Source organism: Dermacentor albipictus, chromosome 7 (assembly GCF_038994185.2).
Source record: "Dermacentor albipictus isolate Rhodes 1998 colony chromosome 7, USDA_Dalb.pri_finalv2, whole genome shotgun sequence".
Taxonomy (NCBI): Eukaryota; Metazoa; Arthropoda; class Arachnida; order Ixodida; family Ixodidae; genus Dermacentor; species Dermacentor albipictus.
In genome coordinates this window covers 83592101-83615337 of record NC_091827.1, presented here as the reverse complement: position 1 = coordinate 83615337, position 23237 = coordinate 83592101, and the positions used below count along the sequence as shown (strand labels likewise).

General features: G+C 47.5%; 1 protein-coding gene and 1 pseudogene across 1 annotated transcript in view; one reads left to right on the top strand and one right to left on the bottom strand.

The window, feature by feature from the left end:
* LOC135908644 (uncharacterized protein C19orf47 homolog) overlaps positions 1-23237 on the bottom strand; it is a 52066-nt gene that overhangs the window by 9834 nt on the left and 18995 nt on the right. The window contains exons 5-8 of the mRNA XM_065440497.1: positions 22108-22332; positions 20716-20804; positions 6533-6698; positions 4538-4714 (exon numbers count right to left, since the gene is read on the bottom strand). Coding sequence (XP_065296569.1) covers positions 4538-4714; positions 6533-6698; positions 20716-20804; positions 22108-22332 — 657 coding nt within the window. The remainder of the gene's footprint in view (positions 1-4537; positions 4715-6532; positions 6699-20715; positions 20805-22107; positions 22333-23237) is intronic.
* Positions 636-1303, top strand: LOC135907590 (piggyBac transposable element-derived protein 4-like; annotated as a pseudogene).

Genomic DNA, 23237 nt, shown 5'->3' with positions numbered 1-23237 from the left:
ATCCCAGTTGGCATGAAACAACACCGGATGAAATGAAAGCTTACTTCGCCATGTGTGTGTTGATGAGCCAAGTGAAAAAAAGCACTATTCAATCTTACTGGTCAACAAGAACTGTTATAAGCACACCATTTTTTGCTTCTGTGATGTCTAGGCAGCGTTTTTCGGCACTCTCAAAATATCTGCATTTCTGCGACAACTCTCTTCCTCAAAGTGGAGATAGGCTGTGGAAGTTGCGCCCTGTGCTCGACCACGTACTGAAATGCACTGACACAGCCTATGATCCGGAAGAGTGTCCGGCAGTTGATGAAAGCCTTATGAAGTTTCGTGGTCGGCTCTTCTATGTCCAGTTTAACCCCTCGAAACGGGCAAGATTTGGCCTTAAGTTCTACAAACTGTGCGAGTCTTCAAGCGGCTACTGCCTGAAGTTTTCGATTTACACAGGAAAAAGTGAGAAGACTCCAGTTACCGCTGGATTGTTGTGCAGTGAGGCAGTTGTAATCGACCTTCTAGAAAAACGTCTGCCCAATGGCCACACAGTGTTTATGGACAACTGGTATTCTTCGCCATTGCTATTTCGCCATCTAAAGGAAGCTGGTTCGAATGCTGTCGTCACAGTCCGCCTTCACCGAAAGAACATGCCGAAGGATTTCAAGGCGAAGCTGCAAAAAGACAAATGCAAGTCCCTCTTTGCGCGAGGCATCATGGCCCTCACTTGGCAAGACAAAAAGCAGGTCACAATGCTGTCAACCTGCCACAGTTCAACTGGTCTCACTGATACCAGAAAAAAGGGTCGCAAGAATGGCTTGCCAGTTCTGAAGCCACAGGTTGTAATCGATTACAACTGAGGAATGGGTGGAGTGGATCGCGAGGACCAACAACTAGCTTCCTTTCCAATTATGCGAAGATACGCCAAAGGCTACAAGAAAATCTTCTTTTATATTATGGACATCGCTGTTTATAACAGCTACGTTTTATCTGCCAAAGCATCAGGCAAGCGGCTCCACTACACAGACTGGAAAGTGAACCTCGCAGAGGAGATTCTCGAAGCGACCGTTTTGCCCCAGTACCATGGTCGATGTAAGCCGCCTGTCGCGGCTACACCAATGCGGCTGCAGGCTTCCGAGTGGGCTCATTTTCCTCGCAATATCCCACCAAACAAAATCAAGCAGAATCCATCGAGGCTATGCTCAGTCTGCAAGACACACAGGAAAAAGTTGGAGAGCCGATGGGAATGTGAAAATGTGAAGTTGCACTTCACATGCCTGTGTGCTTCAAAGCTTTCCACACACGCAAATCATATTAGGCGGTATGATGTAGCGAGCCCTTCCGAATAGAATAAAGTAAATTTTGTTTCTCTATGAGGTGTACAGCGGAGTTTATCGCTTTTTTTCAAGAGCGGCTCGCGCGCCCAACGCACGTCGCTTTTTCCGCGCGGAATACCAGGCAGGAAACGCGGCGGAGGGCGCGGAAGCCAATGGGTTAAAATGAATTTTTTGTCTAGTGTTGCTGCTTGTGCCAGCAATACCTCGGGAACTGCTTATCAGATCTCCTTAGGGCTTTTTTGTTGTCCTGTGCCTGAATAAAATTTCCAAGGGCAATACAAGCATGCTTTATCAATTAATTTCTCATGAATTTGTGATTAAAAGGTATCTAAATACCAATATTTGACAATTGCAAGTATAATCAAGAACACTAAAGTTAGTGATGTGCTAAAATCTTTCTCTACAGCAATCTCAAGAAAGGGCTCTGACTTGCCTTGAAGTACCTATCCAGGAATCACCATAATAAATTTCACAATGCCATTACATTTTGCAATTCTCCAGGTCTTGCCTAAGACACCTAATGTAAAATGTTTTCAGATACCTCTGTAACTTCACAGCCCACATACATTGCTCTGAAACTGTGTAGTTTTCAAATGATTGTGATATGAACCTACCTTGGAAATTTCAGATATTTTAAACAAGAAGGTTGGTGTTCGAGGAAGCCTCTCCCTTAATGGGTAGATGTTAGGTGCTGCAACGTAACAATAAAAAACTTTTTTGCCTTCTTTCTCATTTATTTCGTCATTATTGTGGGTTTAATTCTCTCTTTAATAAAAGCTAAACTATAATGGCAAACTAGTATGCATTACCTCCAATGACGGAGGCACCCATATCACAGAAAGCTTTACTGCGGCCACCACAGTCGCCCCACTGTTTAAGCAAGATCAAATTTCTTTCAGAATGCTGCCATGCATGGTCTCTTGTACTAGAGAAAAAAAAAATAAAAAATTCTTGCACCAGTGAGCACAGTTTTATGCACATAAAAGATGCACCGTTTTATAATTGCACAGCCAGAAATTTTGGAAAACATTGCCGCATCTCACACAGGTGACTCATTACAACGGACCCGGATAATTCAACAAAAAACGTCCGTTTTATCCGAAGTCTGTAATCTCCGAGATGCCTCACTTCCAAAACTTTCACCGCAATGTCTGACAACTTTACTGCAAAGAGTGAGTGACAAGCGCACAAGGTAAAAAACAAAAAAAAAAAAAGTTGCAGCTTTGCCCGAAAGGCGAAGCATCGATTGCGGTAGAAAATTAAGCAGGTGCGGCAGCAGCAGCGAGCAAATTTACCTTCGTGCTGTCTCTCGCTTCAACGCGGACTAAACCTCGAAAGCACCCTGTATGCGAAGCTACCGGCACTGGGCGCACTTTGTCCACATCGCAGATCACTTTCAAGATATAGTGCCTGTGCGGCTGCCCCTCTGCTTTGCGCATGAAAGACTGCGCACTTCTGGCCCGCTTTGCTCCCTCCCTCGCACGCAAGATCTCGAGCCGCGATCGTCGGCTGACCCTCGCAATTAAGTTGCCAGCCTGTGTCGACATGACGAAAGTCCAACTTATACGCCCGATTTTGAAAAAAATTCTCACTAATTTCATCTGCTGCAGCCGATAGTCCGATAGTCCGCTAAAAGCGAACTTCGTTGCATAAATAAAATAGATAGAACAAACTAAGGCTGAAATATGGTCCGTTATATCTGAAAGCCTGTTGTATGTGGGTTCATTGTAATGAGTGTTGAAAACTTGAAGACTTGAAGTTCTAGACTTGAAGTCTATAACTTTCAAGTCAAAGACTTGAAAAATTATAGACCGATCAGCTTACTGTCCGTTGCCTACATACTATTCACTAAGGTAATCGCAAATAGACTCAGGAACACCTTAGACTTCTGTCAAGCAAAGGACCTGGCAGGATTCCGTAAAGGCTACTCAACAATAGATCATATTCACACTATCAATCAGGTGATAGAGAAATGTGCGGAATATAACCAACCCTTATATATAGCTTTCATTGATTACGAGAAAGCGTTTGATTCAGTCGTTACTTTAGCAGTCATGGAGGCATTACGGAATCAGGATGCAGACGAGCCGTATTTAGAAACACTGAAATATATCCATGGTGGCTCCAGAGCCACAGTAGTCCTCCAGAAAAAAACCAACAAATTCCCAATAAACAAAGGCGTCATGCAGGGAGATACGAGCTCCCCAATGCTATTCACAGCGTGTTTACAGGCGGTATTCAGAGACCTGGATTGGGAAGAATCGGGGATAAGAGTTAATGGAGAATACCTTAGTAACTTGCGATTCGCTGATGATATTGCCTTGCTTAGTAACTCAGGGGACCAATTGCAATGCATGCTCACTGACCTGAAGAGGCAAAGCAGAAGGGTGGGTCTGAAAATTAATCTACAGAAAACTAAAGTAATGTTTAACAGTCTCGGAAGAGAACAACAATTTACAATAGGCAGCGAGGCACTGGAAGTAGTAAGGGAATACATCTACTTAGGGCAGGTAGTGACGGCAGATCCGGATCATGAGACAGAAATAATCAGAAGAATAAGAATGGGCTGGGGTGCGTTTGGCAGGCATTCTCAGATCATGAACAGCAGGTTGCCATTATCCCTCAAGAGGAAAGTGTATAATAGCTGCGTCTTACCAGTACTCACCTACGGGGCAGAAACCTGGAGGCTTACGAAAAGGGTTCTACTCAAATTGAGGACGACGCAACGAGCTATGGAAAGAAGAATGATAGGTGTAACGTTAAGGGATAAGAAAAGAGCAGATTGGGTGAGGGAACAAACGCGAGTTAATGATATCTTAGTTGAAATCAAGAAAAAGAAATGGGTATGGGCAGGACATGTAATGAGGAGGGAAGATAACCGATGGTCATTGAGGGTTACGGACTGGATTCCAAGGGAAGGGAAGCGTAGCAGGGGGCGGCAGAAAGTTAGGTGGGCGGATGAGATTAAGAAGTTTGCAGGGACGGCATGGCCACAATTAGTACATGACCGGGGTAGTTGGAGAAATATGGGAGAGGCCTTTGCCCTGCAGTGGGCGTAACCAGGCTGATGATGATGATGATGTAATGAGTGTAGACTGTACACTGAAAAATCAGCTACTAATCCTATTAGCCCTACTGATTACTTGTTAAGCCTACCGATTAGAGCTATTACTGATAAATCACCGGCTGTGGCAACACTGCTTTTAGGTTCTCACCTGCAATGGCAGTGAAGCGTCCCTGCGAGCCCCCAAGCCTTCCCGAGGTAGCCTCGGTCAGCGACCGTCGCAGCATGACTCCTCCTCCACCAGAATCACCGCTCATGGCAGCACCGCGAGACGAGGCTGTTGGTGGCAGGACCTGCCTCCGCATCAGTGGCCTGCCTGTGTTGGCAGCTGCAAACATTCGAGTGGCAAAGCTGACCGCATCAAGCATGGTGCGGGAGCCAAGCGTGACAATGACAATGTTTCGCCCAATCACGTAGTTTGCAGCTGCTGTGGTTCACATCTGATAGGCTGTGCGATTCCAGATAGCATGAATGCAGAGGTTGTATGTCGTAACGATCCATTTCAATTCCATTCTTGTCATTCGTTGTGCCAGGTGTCGTACTTCTTACACATATTACCTGAGGGAACTAGGGCACTAGTGCTTACGGGAGCTGCAAGCATGGTGGGGTTCAGTCAGTATAGGAATGCTAGTCAGTCGTGTTTAGAAAACTATGCATGTAAATTGAAAAAGAAAAAGTTTAATGAACAACGCCACAAAAACGTTTGAAGCCAGAAGCACGAAGCTTAGAGAAATCCACGTGCTACCAATGATTCCCATGGTAGCTGAATGTTTGCAGTGCCACAGTTCACTCCAGTAACATTTGCAGGAAACTCTGGTACTGAGGGACCCCGTATTTGTTAGATTGTAAGACACGCTTCTTTGAAATTTTTTTGTTGAAGCCGACTCTCGTGCTACACTCGTATAACAGCAGAACTGATTATTTTAAAACAAATATTCTAAACCCCTGTTTTCACCGTTATGTTGGCAACCCGTACCTTTACGTTTCGATCCAATCCATTGACAAGTCAATCGACGTTTTCTTTGTCATCACAACCGAATTGAGCAGATTCTTGCTGTGTTCATGAGCAGTGGTACAGTTACAGTACTACGGCACTCTGCAGCCCTTCATGCTTTGATTCTGTTCATTCACGAAGTTATGGCGGCACAGTGCATTTAGACAGACACCCACTTTAAGATGCTATCAATTTTGATGGCTGAGGAGCTGGGAAACTCCGCTGCGGCTCAACATCTATGAATCCATGATTCCCGGATGGTGGACCAGTGGGAGGACCCCTTTAAGTACGAGGCCGATCGAAAGAGCTTGCATGGATCTTGTCATGGTACAGTTTCCAAGATGAAGTGGCTGTGGAGTCTTTTAAGAAGGGCTCAATCTCAAAAGAGCTCGGAGGCACACAAGATGACTTGATCTGGGAGGTGGATAGCAACATGAGGCGATATTCTCGGGCAATTGCTTTCGGATATAGTTTCACTTTCGCGACACTCTGCCTCTCCTGGCACTGAACCCTTCAAAGTACATGCCTGACAGCGCTCTTGACAATGCGTGGTACATCCCTCTTGGCAGTGCAGAAAGATAGCGAACTTTGCACAGTGGCAGAAACACTGTCGCAGATGCATTCGGTGCCGAGTCGGGCGGAATGCTGCGAAAGTGAAACTAACTTTGAAACTGATCGGCTGAGAATGCAGCCCAAGGAAAGCTCTGGCTCCGCCCGAGACGACAATGATGAGTGAAAAGTACTCGTTTCCGAATTCCTTGTATAAAGGTACCATTTCTTTTTCCGTTCATCTCGCGTTACACACGAGGTTCTATTATTTTCTTTTGTGTGACTGGAAAGTTGCCCTCCATGTTACAATCGTGGTAATTGAATGATGTGGTTTAATGCTTCAAAGCAACACAGGGCCTTTTGAGAGGCACTGTAATGGTGGGCTCAAGATTGATGAAGACCCGTAGTTCTTTCAAGATCCATACTTTCAAGTGCACCCGTACAGGGACATTTCGGCACTGCGCACTCATCAAAATGGGTTTGCTGCTGCAACCTAGAATTGAACCTGCCCACTCGTGATCAACGTATCAACAGCACGGCCATTCAGACAACAGTAGGTGAAGGTTAAGCTGCGAGGATGTATAGCGCAGCAAGGCCTCTTACGGGCAGTGAGTTGGATGATACGGCTTGGCTTGGCTGCAGCTTCCAGGACGGCTTGATAAGGCGCAGGCAGCTGCCGCTTGGTAGTAAACACAGTCTTTGGTGGTGCACTTTCTGGCTCCTCGGCAGTGCTTGGTCCCAGGCGTTGGAAGACGGTGCTGCTTCCCGGCTGGGCAAGGTATAGAGTGTTCCAAGTTATTGTGTTAGGTCACGCTGTTGCTTTGAATGACAGAAAGAGCAGTGAGTTAGTAACGATTTGTGGTTTGAAAGGTTAGGCGTAAGGAAGACGTACACAAAATTAATGGAAAGGACAACCATAAACACCAACGTTTGCGTTCTCCTTTTGTTTCTTTCATGTTCATGTTTTTTAGGCCTAGCCTTTCAAACTATGAATGCTGTTTGTGTTACAACTAAATAAGATGCTCACAGCCCACGCACATGCAGAAATAGCAAGAACAGCCTAATAAATAAAAGTTTTTCTTCTAGTTACGGCATACCAACAAGCCCAAATTGTCATGTATGCGCTGCAGTTGGCTTGCATTAATTCAATGTTGCGTACCCTCAAACCTCATTAAAACGAAGTATAAGATGGAGCCAAATTATTTCATTATTATCTATTGCTGCACAATGTGCTCAGTGGGGTACACAACTTTAAACGTGCCAAAAAAAAGACGGCTTCGTAGCTTGCCCGCTTGCCCAACTGCTACATGGTCATGTATGCAAGGGACTTTTAATTAAGCATTAAAAGCATTTTCTAGTATGCCACATGGAACTTATTGATACCTGACATGACAGGTCTAGGATGGCAGCCTTCTGTTCAAATGTTATTATCTTTCGCTTCTGCTTTTCCCTTGGCTCATTCATACTGTCAAGAAACCTGTGAAACAGCGATCTGCCGTGGTTGAGCAGCACGTACCATGCAACATAACTTAGTGCACCGGCTATACAGCTGGTTTGTGCTTCTATTTTTTAGAAGCTAACCAACGTTTTGGCAGCATTTATAGAACGCTGGGAATCCTAAATCTGAATATTCTTTGCTTCAGCTGAAGAGATACAGCAGAAGTGACAGGTTTAAAAGAAGAGATGAGAGCGAATCATTGAAGACGTAGATAGGAAACGGCAACTACCAATCTCCCGCAGGCTGTGGAATTTGGGGGTGCTGTCTGCATGAAGCGGAGGACAAACAGGTGTGCCGCCTCCAGCGAGGCTCCCTGAAGACCCAAGCACTCAGTGTTGGCATAACTCCCAGAATACTCATTTCGCCGGATGCGGCTAAGATACACATGAACTCTTGGGTGGGTGGTGCCAAAACACAAGAAAAGCCTGCTGAATTGTATGCCCTTATTGCGCCGATTTCTATTCGAAAGGTAGAATTACAGACTAAATAATCCAGCCAATGCTATATTAACTCCGCCAGAGGCATGACAATGCTTATTGCAATTGGTCTCTGGTCGGAACGTGGCAGGAGGCAGAATGAGGCTTGCGGTCGCTACCGGTGGTGTGTGTGTGACCCATATTAGCCCCATTGCTGTAAATGCTTAGGCCTGGGTTACAACTAAGCTCCTCAGCCCTAAACAGTGCGGGTGGGGATCAGGGTGCCAGTTGGAAACAACACCACTGTGCGATTTATTTTTCTTTTGTAGAACAACTTTTACAAAAAGGCAGCTGAACACTGTCAACTTTAACACATTAACGTTAAATGAATATAGCAACACAACGTATTGTCACCGTATAAACGAGTTACGATGTGTGTACTGCAGTGAACATTTCTTTTGCACATCTCTATGAACACTCGCCACCGTCTAGTGCTGCCGCCACAAAGCCTGCACATGGCCTTGACGATTTGTACAAACGTACTGAGTCATTATGGTAGGTCCTTCTGATTATTAAATGACATCTAAGCACTCAGCGCAATGCATGAAATTTATTATTATGTTTTCAAATTGTACATCACTACTGACTGCAGTAGTGCCGCCCCCTGAGTTTTCAGCTGCCCCGCCAATGTCGACGTATGTCCTCCATCTGATGTCAGTAAGGCGAGCTATCCAATTCGTTACCCAGGGTACGTCATCGATAATTTTTCCAACTTTATGGTGAAACGATCTTGTTCCTAACAGTTGCAAGGTAGGTTAATTTGTCTCTATAAAAACAAAGTGACAGAAACAGAATTCACAACAACAATTTATCACTACACTCGAGTACTTCCAGCACGCAGCAAGTGTCGTCTGCTTGTGTTACAACATGCTCCATGTTGACGCTATCTGCACAGTTGGTGTTAGTCTCAATCTTTCTTTTTGCGAGCACCATGGTTCACCCTTGTTGCATTGTGGGCTGCAAATCTAACAATCAGTGACATGTCAAGCTGTGATACCATGTCCCCCTGCAAGGCGAGAGGTGTGGCTGCAGCGCATCGGGCTGTCGGTATCCAATCGAAGCCAGCATCTACGCGTTTGCATCCGTCGCTTCAAGCCAAAGGACTACTACCACAATGGAGTTTAGCGTGTCTGGTATTTGGGTAAACGCAAGCGCAAGTGGACTGGGCATATTATGGGGGTGCAAATGTGAATGGCCTGCTCAGTGTAGCCACTTGGTGGCACAGAGCTCAACCAAACACGGAGTTAATATAGCAGCAACTAAGTGTATTCTACTCTGCTGTTAGTGTAAATTTTCGGCAGGAGTATAATCATGAATATGATATCTTTTGAAATGTTTAAAATGCTTTACACTTGGTTACAGCAGTATTAGCTCTGTTTGGCTGGACATGCCCTATAATTTGGATGCCTTCGCAGCACCGTTTCTGACTGGCTTCCCTACCGTTATAGGTTTCATGGAGCTGCTCTGCCATCCCCCTACTTTGACTTTTTTTCATGCAACCTCGTTAAACAATTATCAGTTTAACGGCCCTTGAATACAGTCAAACCCACTTATAACAACATTCAAGTGCCACGAAAATCCCATTGTTATAATCGGTGATTGTTATAACCAGGTTGCATGAAAAAAAAAATCTAAATAGGGGACAGCGTAGCTGTTCCAAGAAAAGTATAATGATGGGGAGGCCCAATTCTCCTCCCCACCACCTTCCTCAATCCAGCTTCTGATTGCATTGACTTGTTTAACTGTTTAACTTTGCTTCCTGCGTGTTCCGATCACATGTTAAAAAACCGTGGCTGTCAGCGTTCAAGAATGGCACTGCTATAACAACTGCGAAGAAGGGTCACGGGCAACAAGTAACATACGAGCTTGGCTGAGGCATCACTTATGGAGCCCACAAATGGCGGCTTTTAAAAAATGTGGAAAGGTTGCCGTGGCAGCATCTTAGCTTGCTAAATCCAGATGAAAGGCTAAAGCGAGGTAGCCACAAGTATCTCACCACGTACTTCCCAGTGGCTTGCATGAGAAAACTGCATGTTCATCAGCCTTGCTTGCTTTATGTGAAGCTTGCCGACATCCTTCTCCAAGGCATCCAGGTGCTCCACGTAGTGAAGCAGAAGGTCCCTCACGAAAACAAGCCCATGAAGGATTGAATCCTCTATAGGACCTCCCACGGGGACAATGTTGAGGAAGCCTGCCGAACTGCATCAATGCTGCCATCGTGGCCGTCGCTGTCGCTATTCGATGCAAGCATGTTCGCAACGATCTCCCAATTTGTCAGAAGCACTTTGTTTCCAAATCTATAGCCGTGTGGTTTCTTTTCACTGGCAATATCGCGCACTGCTGATGATCAGCGAGTGGATCAGCCATCTTCTGGTTTGGTGGCAAGTCAAACGAGGCTAGGAACGACTTTGACGCAACGAACAAAGACAAGCAAGAGCGACTTATTAGGGTGACAGCATAGAATAAAGAACGAAATGTGAGGGCCAAGCGAGCAATCGGGGAGCAGCGTCAACGTCACAGTTGGCGCGGTCCATTTGTATTTTTGAGGGTGGCACGGCGCAGGGCTATGGGCACAGCCCATTCATGTTCGGAGGGGTGAAAGGGAGAAGGGAGAGATGCGCACAAAGCTGCTGTGCATCTCTCATGGAGAGAAGCGCACGGCGGCAGTTGGGGTGGCAGGTGATCGTGCAGCGGCTTGCATTTTACTCTTTCTTTTTTCTTTTCAAGGATTTCGCTTTCCATTAATTTTTGGCACAGACACCCAGTAGCCATACTTCATCGTTATAACTGATAGCGCGGCATGGGGTTGTAGTAAGCGGGTTATTTCCCCACAGAAAACATACTCAAGTTCACGGTGCAGCAGCTTTTCATTGTTATAACCAATATGTTGTTAAAACTGGTATTGTGTTACAAGTGGGTTCGACTGTACTATGACGCATCTTTAAGTAGCATGGTTGACAACTATTCTAGACAATGTGTGATCAAATATTGCTGCGGGGTAGTATTCCCAATGACCAAGAGCCGAGCAGGAAGAAGAAGAAGACGACGATTGGAAGCTAGCGCGGGCTGTTGCCTCTTGGTCAACTGCGGCGTATAGCCTTGTAAATATACTTGTAAATAGCTTTTCGTCGGTGTCTTCCTACGTAACATATTTGGTGGAGGTGGACGTTCCCTGTACCTCGTCACGGAGCTTCGCAGTGGATGGTACGTCGAGCCTACCTTCATGGCTCCCGGCGACGCCAACCCGACACCACCGGCCCCGACACCTGCTGCCACTTCGACGACCTACATCACCCTCTCCGCTCCCCGTGATCCTGGCGTATTCTCGGCAAAAGATGGGGAAGACGTCGAGGACTGGATCAGCCTTTACGAACACGTCAGCCGCAATAACCGGTGGGACCCAACTATCATGCTCGCCAACGTCGTCTTTTACCTCGGTGGCAGCACCACCAAGTGCTGCCACCTTCGGCACTGACTTACGTTGACTTCGTGTCATCCCCACCAGTGCCCGACGGTCACTACATCGCGGCTCCTATGCAAGACGTCCTCCTCACACACGGGATCACACTACCTCATACTATTTTGTCTATTACGGCGAATTGCGTCTGCCTGCCAGTGGTCAATTTTGCCTTGACGACACAAGTGCTGCCACGCGGGATGTCTCTGGCCCAACTTTGCTCATTCGAGGATCACTCTGTAGCATCGATTTCAGTAGACGACAATTCAACCGATCCTCCTCTACCATCGCAGTCGGCAACTTGTACCATCGCCAACTTACAGAAAATGATTGCACCCGACATGCCGTCCGAGCACGCTCGTGCGCTCTACCACGTTCTGATGTCCTACCAAGATATTTTTTACTTTAACGATCGTCCTTTGGCCCAAACAACAGCTGTTAAACATCGCATTAATACCGGAGATGCCCCTCCTATTCATCGCCGCCCGTATCGAGTATCACCGGCTGAGCGTCAAGTGATTCACACCGAAGTTCGCAAAATGCTTGCCAAGAACATTATTGAACCGTCATGTAGTCCATGGGCGTCACCGGTTGTGCTGGTAAAAAAGAAGGATGGCTCATGGCGCTTTTGCGTGGATTATCGGCACCTTAACAGGGTTACCAAAAAGGACGTGTATCCCCTACCACGGATTGATGACGCCCTTGACTGCCTCCACGGTGCTCGCTATTTCTCCTCTATTGACCTTCGCTCTGGCTATTGGCAGATTGCCGTGGACGATCTCGACCGCGAGAAGACTGCCTTTGTGACACCCGACGGTCTTTATCAATTCAAGGTGATGCCGTTCGGCCTATGTAATGCTCCTGCCACTTTTGAACGCATGATGGACTCCCTTCTTCACGGTTTCAAATGGTCCACATGCCTGTGCTACTTGGACGACGTTATAGTATTCTCCCCAACATTCGCTACGCACCTCGAGCGCCTCTCAGCAGTCCTGGACGTTTTTCGGCGAGCCGGTCTGCAACTCAACGCATCGAAGTGCCAATTCGGCCGTCGCCAGATTACTGTCCTTGGACATCTCGTTGACGCGAACGGAGTGCAACCGGACCCAGGCAAGATCCATGCTGTTACGCACTTCCCTGTTCCGAAGTGTGTCAAGAATGTGCGCAGCTTCATCGGCCTTTGCTCGTACTTCCGCCGTTTCGTCAAAAATTTCGCGGCCATAGCACGACCACTAACCGAGCTTTTGAAAAAAGACGCCCCTTTCCAGTGGGGCGATAACGAGGCCTCTGCATTCTCGCTTCTCATCGATCTTCTCACAACGCCTCCTGTTCTGGCCCATTTCGATCCTTCTGCGCCTACCGAAGTCCGTACTGATGCCAGCGGTCACGGTATTGGCGCAGTACTGGCACAACGCCAGCGTGGCCACGACCGTGTTATCGCTTACGCCAGCAGGCTCCTCTCACCCGCGGAGCGCAACTATTCCATCACTGAGCGTGAGTGTCTGGCCCTAGTTTGGGCCGTTGCGAAGTTCCGCCCATACTTATATGGCCGACCCTTTTCCGTCATCACAGACCATCACGCGCTTTGTTGGTTATGCTCATTGAAAGACCCTTCAGGAAGACTTGGTCGCTGGGCCTTACGCCTCCAAGAATATTCGTTCTCTGTCACCTACAAATCTGGTCGACTACACAAGGACGCTGACTGCCTGTCTCGCTACCCGGTAGACGAGCCTGACGACGCTGACAGTAGTACCGCCGACGGCATTTTCTCTGTGTCTGCCTTCGCTAACATCGCCGATGAGCAGTACCGAGACCCTTCGCTGTGAGTACTCATCGAGCGTCTGCGCTCTACACCTACCGACGCATCCGTTCGCCGATATGTCCTCCAGGGCGGCATTCTGTACCGAAGGAGCTTCCTCCCTGATGGCCCTGATCTTCTTGTCGTGCCAAAACATCTACGACAGACTGTGCTCTTTCAGATGCATGACGCACCCACTGCAGGACATCTTGGCGTAACCCGCACGTACGACCGCGTCCGCCGCCGCTTCTATTGGCCTGGTCTTGCTCGCTCCGTCCGACGCTATGTTGCTGCCTGTGATCCCTGCCAGCGTCGGAAAACGCCTCAGGTGCTACCTTCCGGTCATCTCCAGCCGATCCCCATCCCTGTGGAACCGTTTTTTCGTGTTGGATTAGACCTCCTCGGTCCCTTTCCCACGTCATCCTCTGAGAACAAATGCGTAGCCGTCGCAACTGATTACGCCACCCGATACGCTATCACGCGGGCTCTTCCTACCAGTTGCGCCACTGACGTCGCGGACTTTCTCTTGCGTGACATTATCTTAGTGCATGGCGCCCCGCGACAGCTGCTTACTGACCGTGGTCGTAACTTCCTCTCTAAAGTTATCGCCGACATTGTGCGTTCCTGCTCTATTCAACACAAGCTGACTACCTCATACCATCCTCAAACCAATGGCCTGACAGAGCGCTTAAACCGTACTCTTACCGACATGCTGTCCAAGTACGTTTCGAAGGACCACCACGACTGGGACGTTGCCCTTCCTTACGTCACCTTTGCTTACAATGCTTCCCGGCACGACACCGCCGGATTTTCTCCATTTTATCTACTCTACGGTCGCGAACCGACCTTGCCCCTTGACACGGTACTTCCTCCTGCTGCGACCTCAACAACCGAGTATGCGCGCGACGCCATCGCCCTCGCCGATCATGCACGCCAACTTGCCCGTGCTCGACTGACGGACTCGCAAACCACGCAGCAGCGTCAGTACAACGCCCGCCACCGTGACATACAGTTTTCGCCTGGTGCACTCGTGCTCCTGTGGTCGCCCTGTCGTCACGTTGGACTTTCCGAAAAGCTCCTTTCGCGATACACAGGGCCCTACCGCGTGCTGTGCCAGGTGACGCCTGTGACTTATGAAATTGCTCCTGTGAGCTCAACCTCGTCATCTACTCTGGCGTCTAGTGATGTCGTGCACGTCAGTAGGCTCAAGAGCTACTACACTGCTTCAGAGTCCAGCCTTTAGTCGCTCCGGGACGGCGCTTTTGCCGCCGGGGGTAGTGCTACAGGGTAGTATTCCCAATGACCAAGAGCCGAGCAGGAAGAAGAAGAAGACGACGATTGGAAGCTAGCGCGGGCTGTTGCCTCTTGGTCAACTGCGGCGTATAGCCTTGTAAATATACTTGTAAATAGCTTTTCGTCGGTGTCTTCCTACGTAACAATATTATTCAAAGCTGATGTTTGATTCCGTAGCCCCTTGAGCAAGCTCCATGCCACAGTAATGTATGACGAATAAAGAGCTACAACTTTAACTGGACAAACAAAGAGGGCGCCAGGGCATATGAACCTATAATCCAGTGGTTCTCGGCCATGGATGTGTTGGGGACACCTTGTGGGCAGGTGGAAGTGATGGGGGACCCCTTGCAGTGAAGGAGCGGGGGGGGGCAACGGTTTACTTTCATTTCGATAAACAAAATCGGCAATGAACATTGTGACGCATTTTATTTTTTGTTATCTTGTGCGGATTGTTGCCGCAGTTCTGAGAGCAAGTCCTAGAACACTAGGAATGAGTCAAGGCTAAACTGGCCTCCAAGACATGCGTAACTTATATGTCTGTATCAAACTCGTAAATTATCCCCTTGAAAATTCTGTGTAAAAGTATAGAAATTCGTACGTTTATATCGAACGATATTTTTAGCCGCCATTGCGTATATAGAACGCTGCGTGATCTCAGCACTCGCTGCACCCGCGAGCTCCGCTCCTCCCCCGAAATGCTCGGAAAATGTGAGAGCGAGAGGGAGGGAGGCTCGGACTGTACTCCCGCTGCGCATGCTCTCCGACTTGCGGAACTGCTTTTATTTTTCTCTCTCCCAATGTCTCTCATCCTTCCCCCGCGTAACCATAGTGATCGGCTCGGTAAAGGTAGCCAGGAACGAAGGCGGCGGTGGCCTCCTCCTTTTGCCTTTTTTTTCTTGTTGCTTTTTCACGAGTTTTGCTCAGCCAACCACAGCTCATGCCTTTCGCACATCGCTGTCGCCCTCGGAGGTGGCCGTCGCGAGCGCTTTGTTGGCGGAGACTGCGCACGTGAATTCTTGTGTTTTGTGCGCGTTCTTGTGTTTCTTGTTCATTATTGTTTTGCGTGCGTCTCCCGACCCATGTGACTGGATCGTGGTGAGCTGACGCAGAAGCAATGACTCCAGCAAGCGCAAGCAGCGTCAAGAAGCGCAAGAACCTGGACTTTGCGACAAAGCTGGGACGCCGAACTGGGCAAGTCGGGGTGTCACGCTTGCCTTCTCGTCGATAACTGCTCGGCCCATCACACCACCTGCAAGCTCGAAAACATCACGCTCAAGTTTCTGCCGGCGAACACGACAGCGAAGTTGCAGCCGCTCGACCAGGGCATCATTTAAGTCGTTCAAAGTCGCCTACAGGAGGCGACTCATTGATAGGCTCCGCATGGGCACCGAGCTTAAGGTTGACCTGCTGGGGGCCATTCAAATGATGACGGGCGCCTGGAGAGACGTGAAGCAGGATACTGTGGCCAACTGCTTCCGGAAGGCAGGCCTCGTGACGGCCAAACTTCCCGAAACCTGCGAAGACGGCGACGAGTGCATGGACGACACGTTTCACGAGTTGTCGTCCCTTTTCCCGGCTGCCGTTCCAGCCGAAGTGTCTGCTGACGATTTTGTGAACGTTGACAGCAATGTTCAGGCTGTTGCGAGCCTCGCTGACGAGGACATTGTAGCTGCAGTCGGAGGGACCCAGGCTAACAGCTCGAGTGGCGACGAAGATCGTCCGCATGAGGGCGCAGCTACACGCTCGTACTCCGCCGCTGAAGTGGCGGCGACATGGAAGGAACCGGGTTTTCGCACCTGAACAGCCTCGATAAGATGGAGGTTGGCGTCTTTAATTTCATTTGCAAGGCGAAGAAGCAGACCAAGATAAGCGATTTTTTTTTCACGCAAATATAGCACTACATTGCGTCGTTGCGTGCGGAAATAGTTGTCATTCTTGAATGCGCCGATCGGTAGGTCATCGTCCGCCACAGGTAAAGTCTCTGGGCCTGTATTTTTTATATCGAATTTTTAATATATCGAATTAATTCGCGATCCCCTTCGAGTTCGATATATCCGTGTTCGACTGCATATATATATTGACACGTGTACTTATCTTTATCGGGCGACCACGTTTGGCCGCCTAACAAATGTTATCGTGCAGCGCAGGACGCGCCTGCATGTAAAAGAAGTTTCTGGAATGTTATCGATGGTTCCCTCCACTGTCTTTCACCGCAACTTGTATAATCTGATTGCATGTATGTGCGACGTGAATAGTGCAGAACTTTGTGGAAGGCACGCGGGTCCCATCGGTTAATCTGGAACATTCCACGACTGATCTATAAAAGCCGACGCGCTTGACCCGCCGATCAGATTTTCGACGATCGCCGAGCGTGTTCGCCGCTATCGTTGCGCTATAAGTGTAGCCTGTTTTGTGGGCACAGGTTTGCCCAATAAAAGTTAGTTTTGTCGTTCACAGTATTGCTACTGTGTTATTCAACGTCACCACCACGTGACATCTGGTGGACTTGCTGGGACCTTTTCCGACGTCAATAACCGGAAATAAGTGGATCGTCGTGGCGACGGACTACCTCACCCGCTTCGCTGAAACTAAAGCACTGTCGAAAGGTAGTGCAGCCGAAGTGGCGAAATCCTTTGTCGAAAACATCCTGCTGCGACATGGCGCCCCAGAAGTCCTCATCACCGACAGAGGAATCGCCTTTACAGCGGAGCTCACTCAAGCCATTCTGAACTACAGTCAGACAAGGCACAGGAGCACAACGGCCTATCACCCGCAGACGAATGGCCTTACGGAGTGGCTGAATAAGACCCTCGCCGACATGCTAGCGATGTACGTCGACGTCGAACACAAGACGTGGGATGCCGTCCTCCCGTACGTAACATTCGCTTACAACACGGCGGTACAAGAAACAACACAGATGACGCCATTCAAGTTGGTTTACGGCAGGAACCCGACGACGATGCTCGACGCCATGTTGCCACACGTCACTGACGAAGAAAATCTTGACGTCGCTACCTATCTCCAGCGCGCCGAGGAAGCCCGACAACTCGCCCGCCTACGGATCAAAAACCAGCAGCGTACCGACAGCCGACACTACAACCTCCGACGACGCTTCGTCGAGTACCAGCCTGGCGACCGTGTTTGGGTATGGACCCCGATACGCCGACGAGGACTGAGTGAGAAACTACTGTGACGCTATTTCGGACCCTACAAGGTCATCCAACGTATTGGCGCACTGGACTATGAGGTCGTGCCAGACGGCATTTCGCATTCACAGTGGCGCCGCGCACGACCTGAAGTGGTCCACGTGGTGCGTCTTAAACCGTTTTACGGACGCTAATGAACTTCCCTTATTTTGTTGTTTTCTTTGCTACGAGTGCTTATTTATTACTTTCGTTTGTTTTCAGCATCAGGTCGATGCTGTAATGGCACGTGTACTTATCTTTATCGGGCGACCACGTTTGGCCGCCTAACAAATGTTATCGTGCAGCGCAGGACGCGCCTGCATGTAAAAGAAGTTTCTGGAATGTTATCGATGGTTCCCTCCACTGTCTTTCACTGCAACTTGTGTAATCTGATTGCATGTATGCACGGCGCGAATAGTGCAGAACTTTGTGGAAGGCACGCGGGTCTCATCGGTTAATCTGGAACATTCCACGACTGATCAATAAAAGCCGACGCGCTTGACCCGCAGATAAGATTTTCGACGATCGCCGAGCGTGTTCGCCGCTATCGTTGCGCTATAAGTGTAGCCTGTTTTGTGGGCACAGGTTCGCCCAATAAAAGTTAGTTTTGCCATTCACAGTATTGCTACTGTGTTATTCAACGTCACCACCACGTGACAATATAATTTTAGAGGCTTGAGAATATCAACATTTTCGAATACGAATACTTAAGCTTTACATATTGAATCGTATATTGAGCAATGATATGCCCATGCACTTATTAGCAAGTTGGGTTAATTTGATATGTTGGAACATTGCAATTACATTGTCAAAATTACAAAGCTAGACTAGTAAGCCATTATACTAAAACATTGTGCATTTGGAAAATTGAGTGATTCCCGCTAGCTGTCCTCACCAACCTGTGCCTTAATATACCCCATCAAATGGCTGTAAACTCACAAGTTGCACTTGCTTTTAAGCAATAAAAAATTTGGGGTGGCACTGACAAAAAAGAAAAAACAAAGAAAAAAAGTACCTTCGCTGTCCACAAACCTGTGCCTCTTCCGACTGAGAGGCTGTCTTTCCCGCGGAATTTGGACGTTTAGTGGCTATTTGTGTTTCACAGGCAAAATTTCGCCAGCAGCACGAAATTATCACAAAATTCAGTGTACTGTCACAACAGTATTCGTAGATTAAATAGAACCAAGTGCTAAAAAGCGTGTTTGCTCCTGCACTTGCAAGAGACTTGCAGGAGAAACCTGCATTTGAAAATTATTTTATAAAATATATCATCCCCATACCGGTATTATTAGTCGAGAGAAATACATGACAGTACCTTCATGTGTGTCCCTAAGAAAGGATCATCCTTTGAAAGTCAAGGAACTAGCATTTAAAGGTGACATTCTTTTTTAAAGGTGCAGTATTCTTTTTTTCTCAAGACAGCCGGCGCCTTGAATCTTATTCCGCCTGATGTTGCGTTAATTACATCTGTTGATGCTTTTCACCCCGCTTTGAGTGTATAAATACCCTTCTACAAACTACTGTATTTCGAATGAAATCCCCCTGCTGTAATGCCTTATTGGTGATGCAGGTACTGAATAAATAAAAAAAATTGAATAAATAAAATATGTAAGGCGCCATGCGTCTTGCACTAGCCACGCAAAGGATTGCATGCTTGGCACTGTGCTAAGAATACTATCACTCATAAGGCGTCAATGCGTCTCGCACCAGTCACGCGAAAGATACCATGCTTGGCACTCTGCCAAGAATGCTGTCACTTGTAGATGCCGATGCGTCTCTCAATAGTCGAGGGAAATTGAAGGTATCCCCCAAAAGTGATGATCCAAGAACGTGTCCCACCTTTTTTGGCCACCAGTGAAATACCGTATTTACTCGCATAATGATCGCACTCGCGTAATGATCGCACCCCTGAATTTTGTCGTCAAAATTCGATTTTTTTTATTTCCCGTGTAATGATCGCACCCCGAACTTGCCGCAGCGATATGTGGTGCTCCAAGTCTAGCTAACAATGATCGCGCTTACCATCTGTCGAATGCTACGCGAACGACTCGCCTGCACGCACCAAACATTCTTAAGTGGATGCCTCATTTCATTACTTTCATCACTTTCCGCAATTCCATGACAAAAAGAGGTACTACCAAACTTGTCTTTATTATGGGTAGGCTTTATAATAGTTGTGGTCAACAAAAACAAAAGAGGCGCGTCTCGATTCTTTTCATCTGCACTCGTGAGCACACAACAAATCGCGCGCGGCAATGATAGTAGCCACGTTTACACGGATACGTTAAAAGTGTACCCTATTCATACGCCGACGCTTGTAACACAGCTAAGATATTCGCCCACCCTTAGCGGAAACGTGCCGTGTTAGGACAGTAGTGAAACCGGTGCCGCAGTTTCCGCAGCACACCGGCCATGCGTTTCTGTCACTGGCAGCTAAGTGCGCCCATCTGTTTCTGTCCCCTCAAAGTGGACATGGCTACGTTATTGCCGCAAACTTGCCGATGTTAACGATATTATTCATCACTGATACGGAAGAAACTGTTTCAATGCACGTAATGTACTCACGAGAAGAAAAAAAAAATCGCGTTCGGCGCGTTCGGCTTGCTCCGCCGGCCGCCATGTTTGTTTTGCTGTCCCGCACCCGCATCCCGCAGCAAACGCGGGACGAAAAAAAAAAAATTTTTTTTTTCGTGGGAAATTTAACCCGCGTAATGATCGCACCCCTGAATTTGCGTCAATTTTTCTGGCGAAAAAAGTGCGATCATTACGCGAGTAAATACGGTAAGGTCACTTATTTTCAGGCGAATCTCATATTTTGGACTTCCCATTATTCATACCTTCTGGTGGTGTCTGTCAAGTCAAAATTTTCGGTCGGCGCCCATACAAGACGCAATATCAACAAGCTCAATGTCACACCTTTTTCCATTTTCAAAAATCAAGTCCACTTCACCTTTCCCCCACGGAATCCTGTCTGCTCTTTTAGTCTACATGCAGCATCTTGGATACAAATGAAGCAAAGAATGCGTGAAAGCGTCGACTTAAACAAAGAAAAGTTGTGGTGAATCAAAGGTGAACGCACCTTAGCGTCGGTCGTGCTGCTCACTAAGCTTTCGCCAAGCCGGTCGAAGACTGATCGCTTGCCAGCAGCTTGTGTCCCAGCTGACAAACCTGCGAGTGGCGTGCATCACAGGGGGTTCAGAAAGACTGCATTCAAATGACATAACGCATTTTTGCACGTACAAGCCATGCCTGTTTTAGTAGGGCAAGGTTTTGAAAGCTACCATTGTCACTCTTGGACCAAGTTTCGCAGGCTTGTTTAATTTCTCCTTATGATTATAAGAAATGCAATTACATCTTTTAGCAGGTTCATTATTTTACCAGATAAAAAAACTTCCCTTCACTTTTTTAGCACAAGTGACAAATAATGACTGCACAAAAGTAAACAAATGGTACATGTATACATACTACAAAGCATAAGGCACACAATGATGGAAGCACTTTCATGACTGGGTAATTATTTCTAATTTTACAGCACACTGAAGTCCAGTGTTTTGAACATGAACATGCAGCAGTCACACATAAGACAAATTTTAAATATCTGCTCCCGACATAATGTGCTCGAAACATTCTGTTTCATTATTGCAGAAATAATAATTTTTTATTGCAATAGCAAATATATGGACACTCCAGGCACATTCCTTGACGCTGGCATCGCCGTGATTTTCCGCACAAAGTTCAAGGGCAATAACACCATCGTCACACGCCGTATGCTGTATGTGCAATCTAGCGCATGCAAAAGAGGAAAGTGGGGACAAAGCACTTGAAAGCGATCTGCGATGTGTACAAAGTGCTGGTAGCTGGTAAGCTACCAGCCCTGGTAGCTGGTGCTGGTAAGAGTGCTGGTAGCTTCGTATGCGCTCTGTTTCCTACGGCTTACTTCACATTGATGCGAGACGCAGCAAAAAAGTAAATTCACTCGCTGTTACTACTGCGCTTCTTCATCTCAAGTGTTTTCACAGCGAGCTTCCGCGGTCATCGAGCGAGCTGTGCGCGTGAGACACTGTGCTTGTTAATTTAGTTAGTAAGCGAAGGTTTGAAACTTTACACAGCCGATAAATCTACGATCCTTACTTTTTATAGCTGTCTACTAATCTGCTATCACAATCGATGCTTTGCCTTTCGGACGAAGCTGACGTTTTTAATTGCAATGAGTACTTAGAGAAATCACGGGAACAAATTTGCAGGGCGTGCGAAAGTTAGTATTTTGGGAAAGTGAAGGAAATAAACACTTCGTCTCTAATCAAGAACAGTCAGGAATACATACATGTACACAAACACAAAGTTAGTAGGCTTTTAGTAGGTAATCTGTGCAGTCATCTCACTTTCTTTCTTCGTTTTTTTGTAAGTATGCACTCGTCCATAACAGAAAGGGTCAGATTCAACCCCTCGTGGTCCTCAAATGCACGCTTGCCTTGTTGGCTGGCGGCCAGGAGCTGGCGGGTGCGGGCAGTGGTGCCGGCGGGCAGGACCACCTTGAGCGTGGGGCCCTCGGTGTGGGCGACTGGCTGCGGCGCCACTCGCTGAGAGGCCGAGGAGCCGATGCCCAACCGCTTGGTGGCCACAGGGGTCGATGCAGCAGGTTCGTCGCCTAGACGCCGCTTGGTCAGCGGCCGCACCGTGGCCCGCGGCTCTGGCTCTGGACAGATGCACAGCGCCACAAGGTCATCGCCATAGGTTGGCATACTCACTCAGAGAACACTTACTCATCATCCTTCTTGGGCATTCATTGCACAGTCAATAAGAGCATTAGTGAGTGACAAAGGGTGCGAGAGGATGCGAGTATGAATGTGAGTAAGTGCTGGTTAATGCAAGTACTAACGAACACATTTGTTTTACTAACGAATATCCATTGCGGAGATATTGAACTGATGTTAGTACAAGTGTGAGTGACTGTCAGAGAGTGCAAGTGTGGGTGGGTGCTGTTAAGCATGAATGGATGAGACTAGGAAAGCGAAGAGGAACATGAGCGAGTGCTGGTGGCTGTGAGCAAGTGGCCTGCGAACGTTATTGTGAGTACGGGTGAGTATCAACTTATTTTGCTGACCATATAGTCAACGACCTTCGCATACAGTCAACGACCAATTTTGCGGATATCCAGTTTTCCAGACATGGCCGATTATTCAGAATGATATGTGATGTTTAATGGCACAAGGGACAGGTCTGGCCTAGAAGTGCCGTGCAGGTAAGTGCGAGTATTTAATGGGACAATGAAGTGGAAAGTATTGATGGAATACAGCTAAATATGGGCCTAAAAATAGTCTCTGTGCAGCGCGTAAAACATAAATGTATTAAAATTATGGCAATGGCTTCAAAGTGTTCAGTGAACGTAAAAGATATGTTTTAAAAGAATGGTCTTTTAAGATGTGTACGTGCCATTGACACTGCTACCGCCTCAGAAACCTTGACTGCAAGGCCTTAGAGGCAGGTGCCGTACAAATGTTACTATCGCAGCAGTAACCTCTGTTCAGAGGTCGTGCTACGAATTCATTGGGAGTAGAACTTGTAATGAATGAACATCATTTAAATATTTTAAAAGTGATT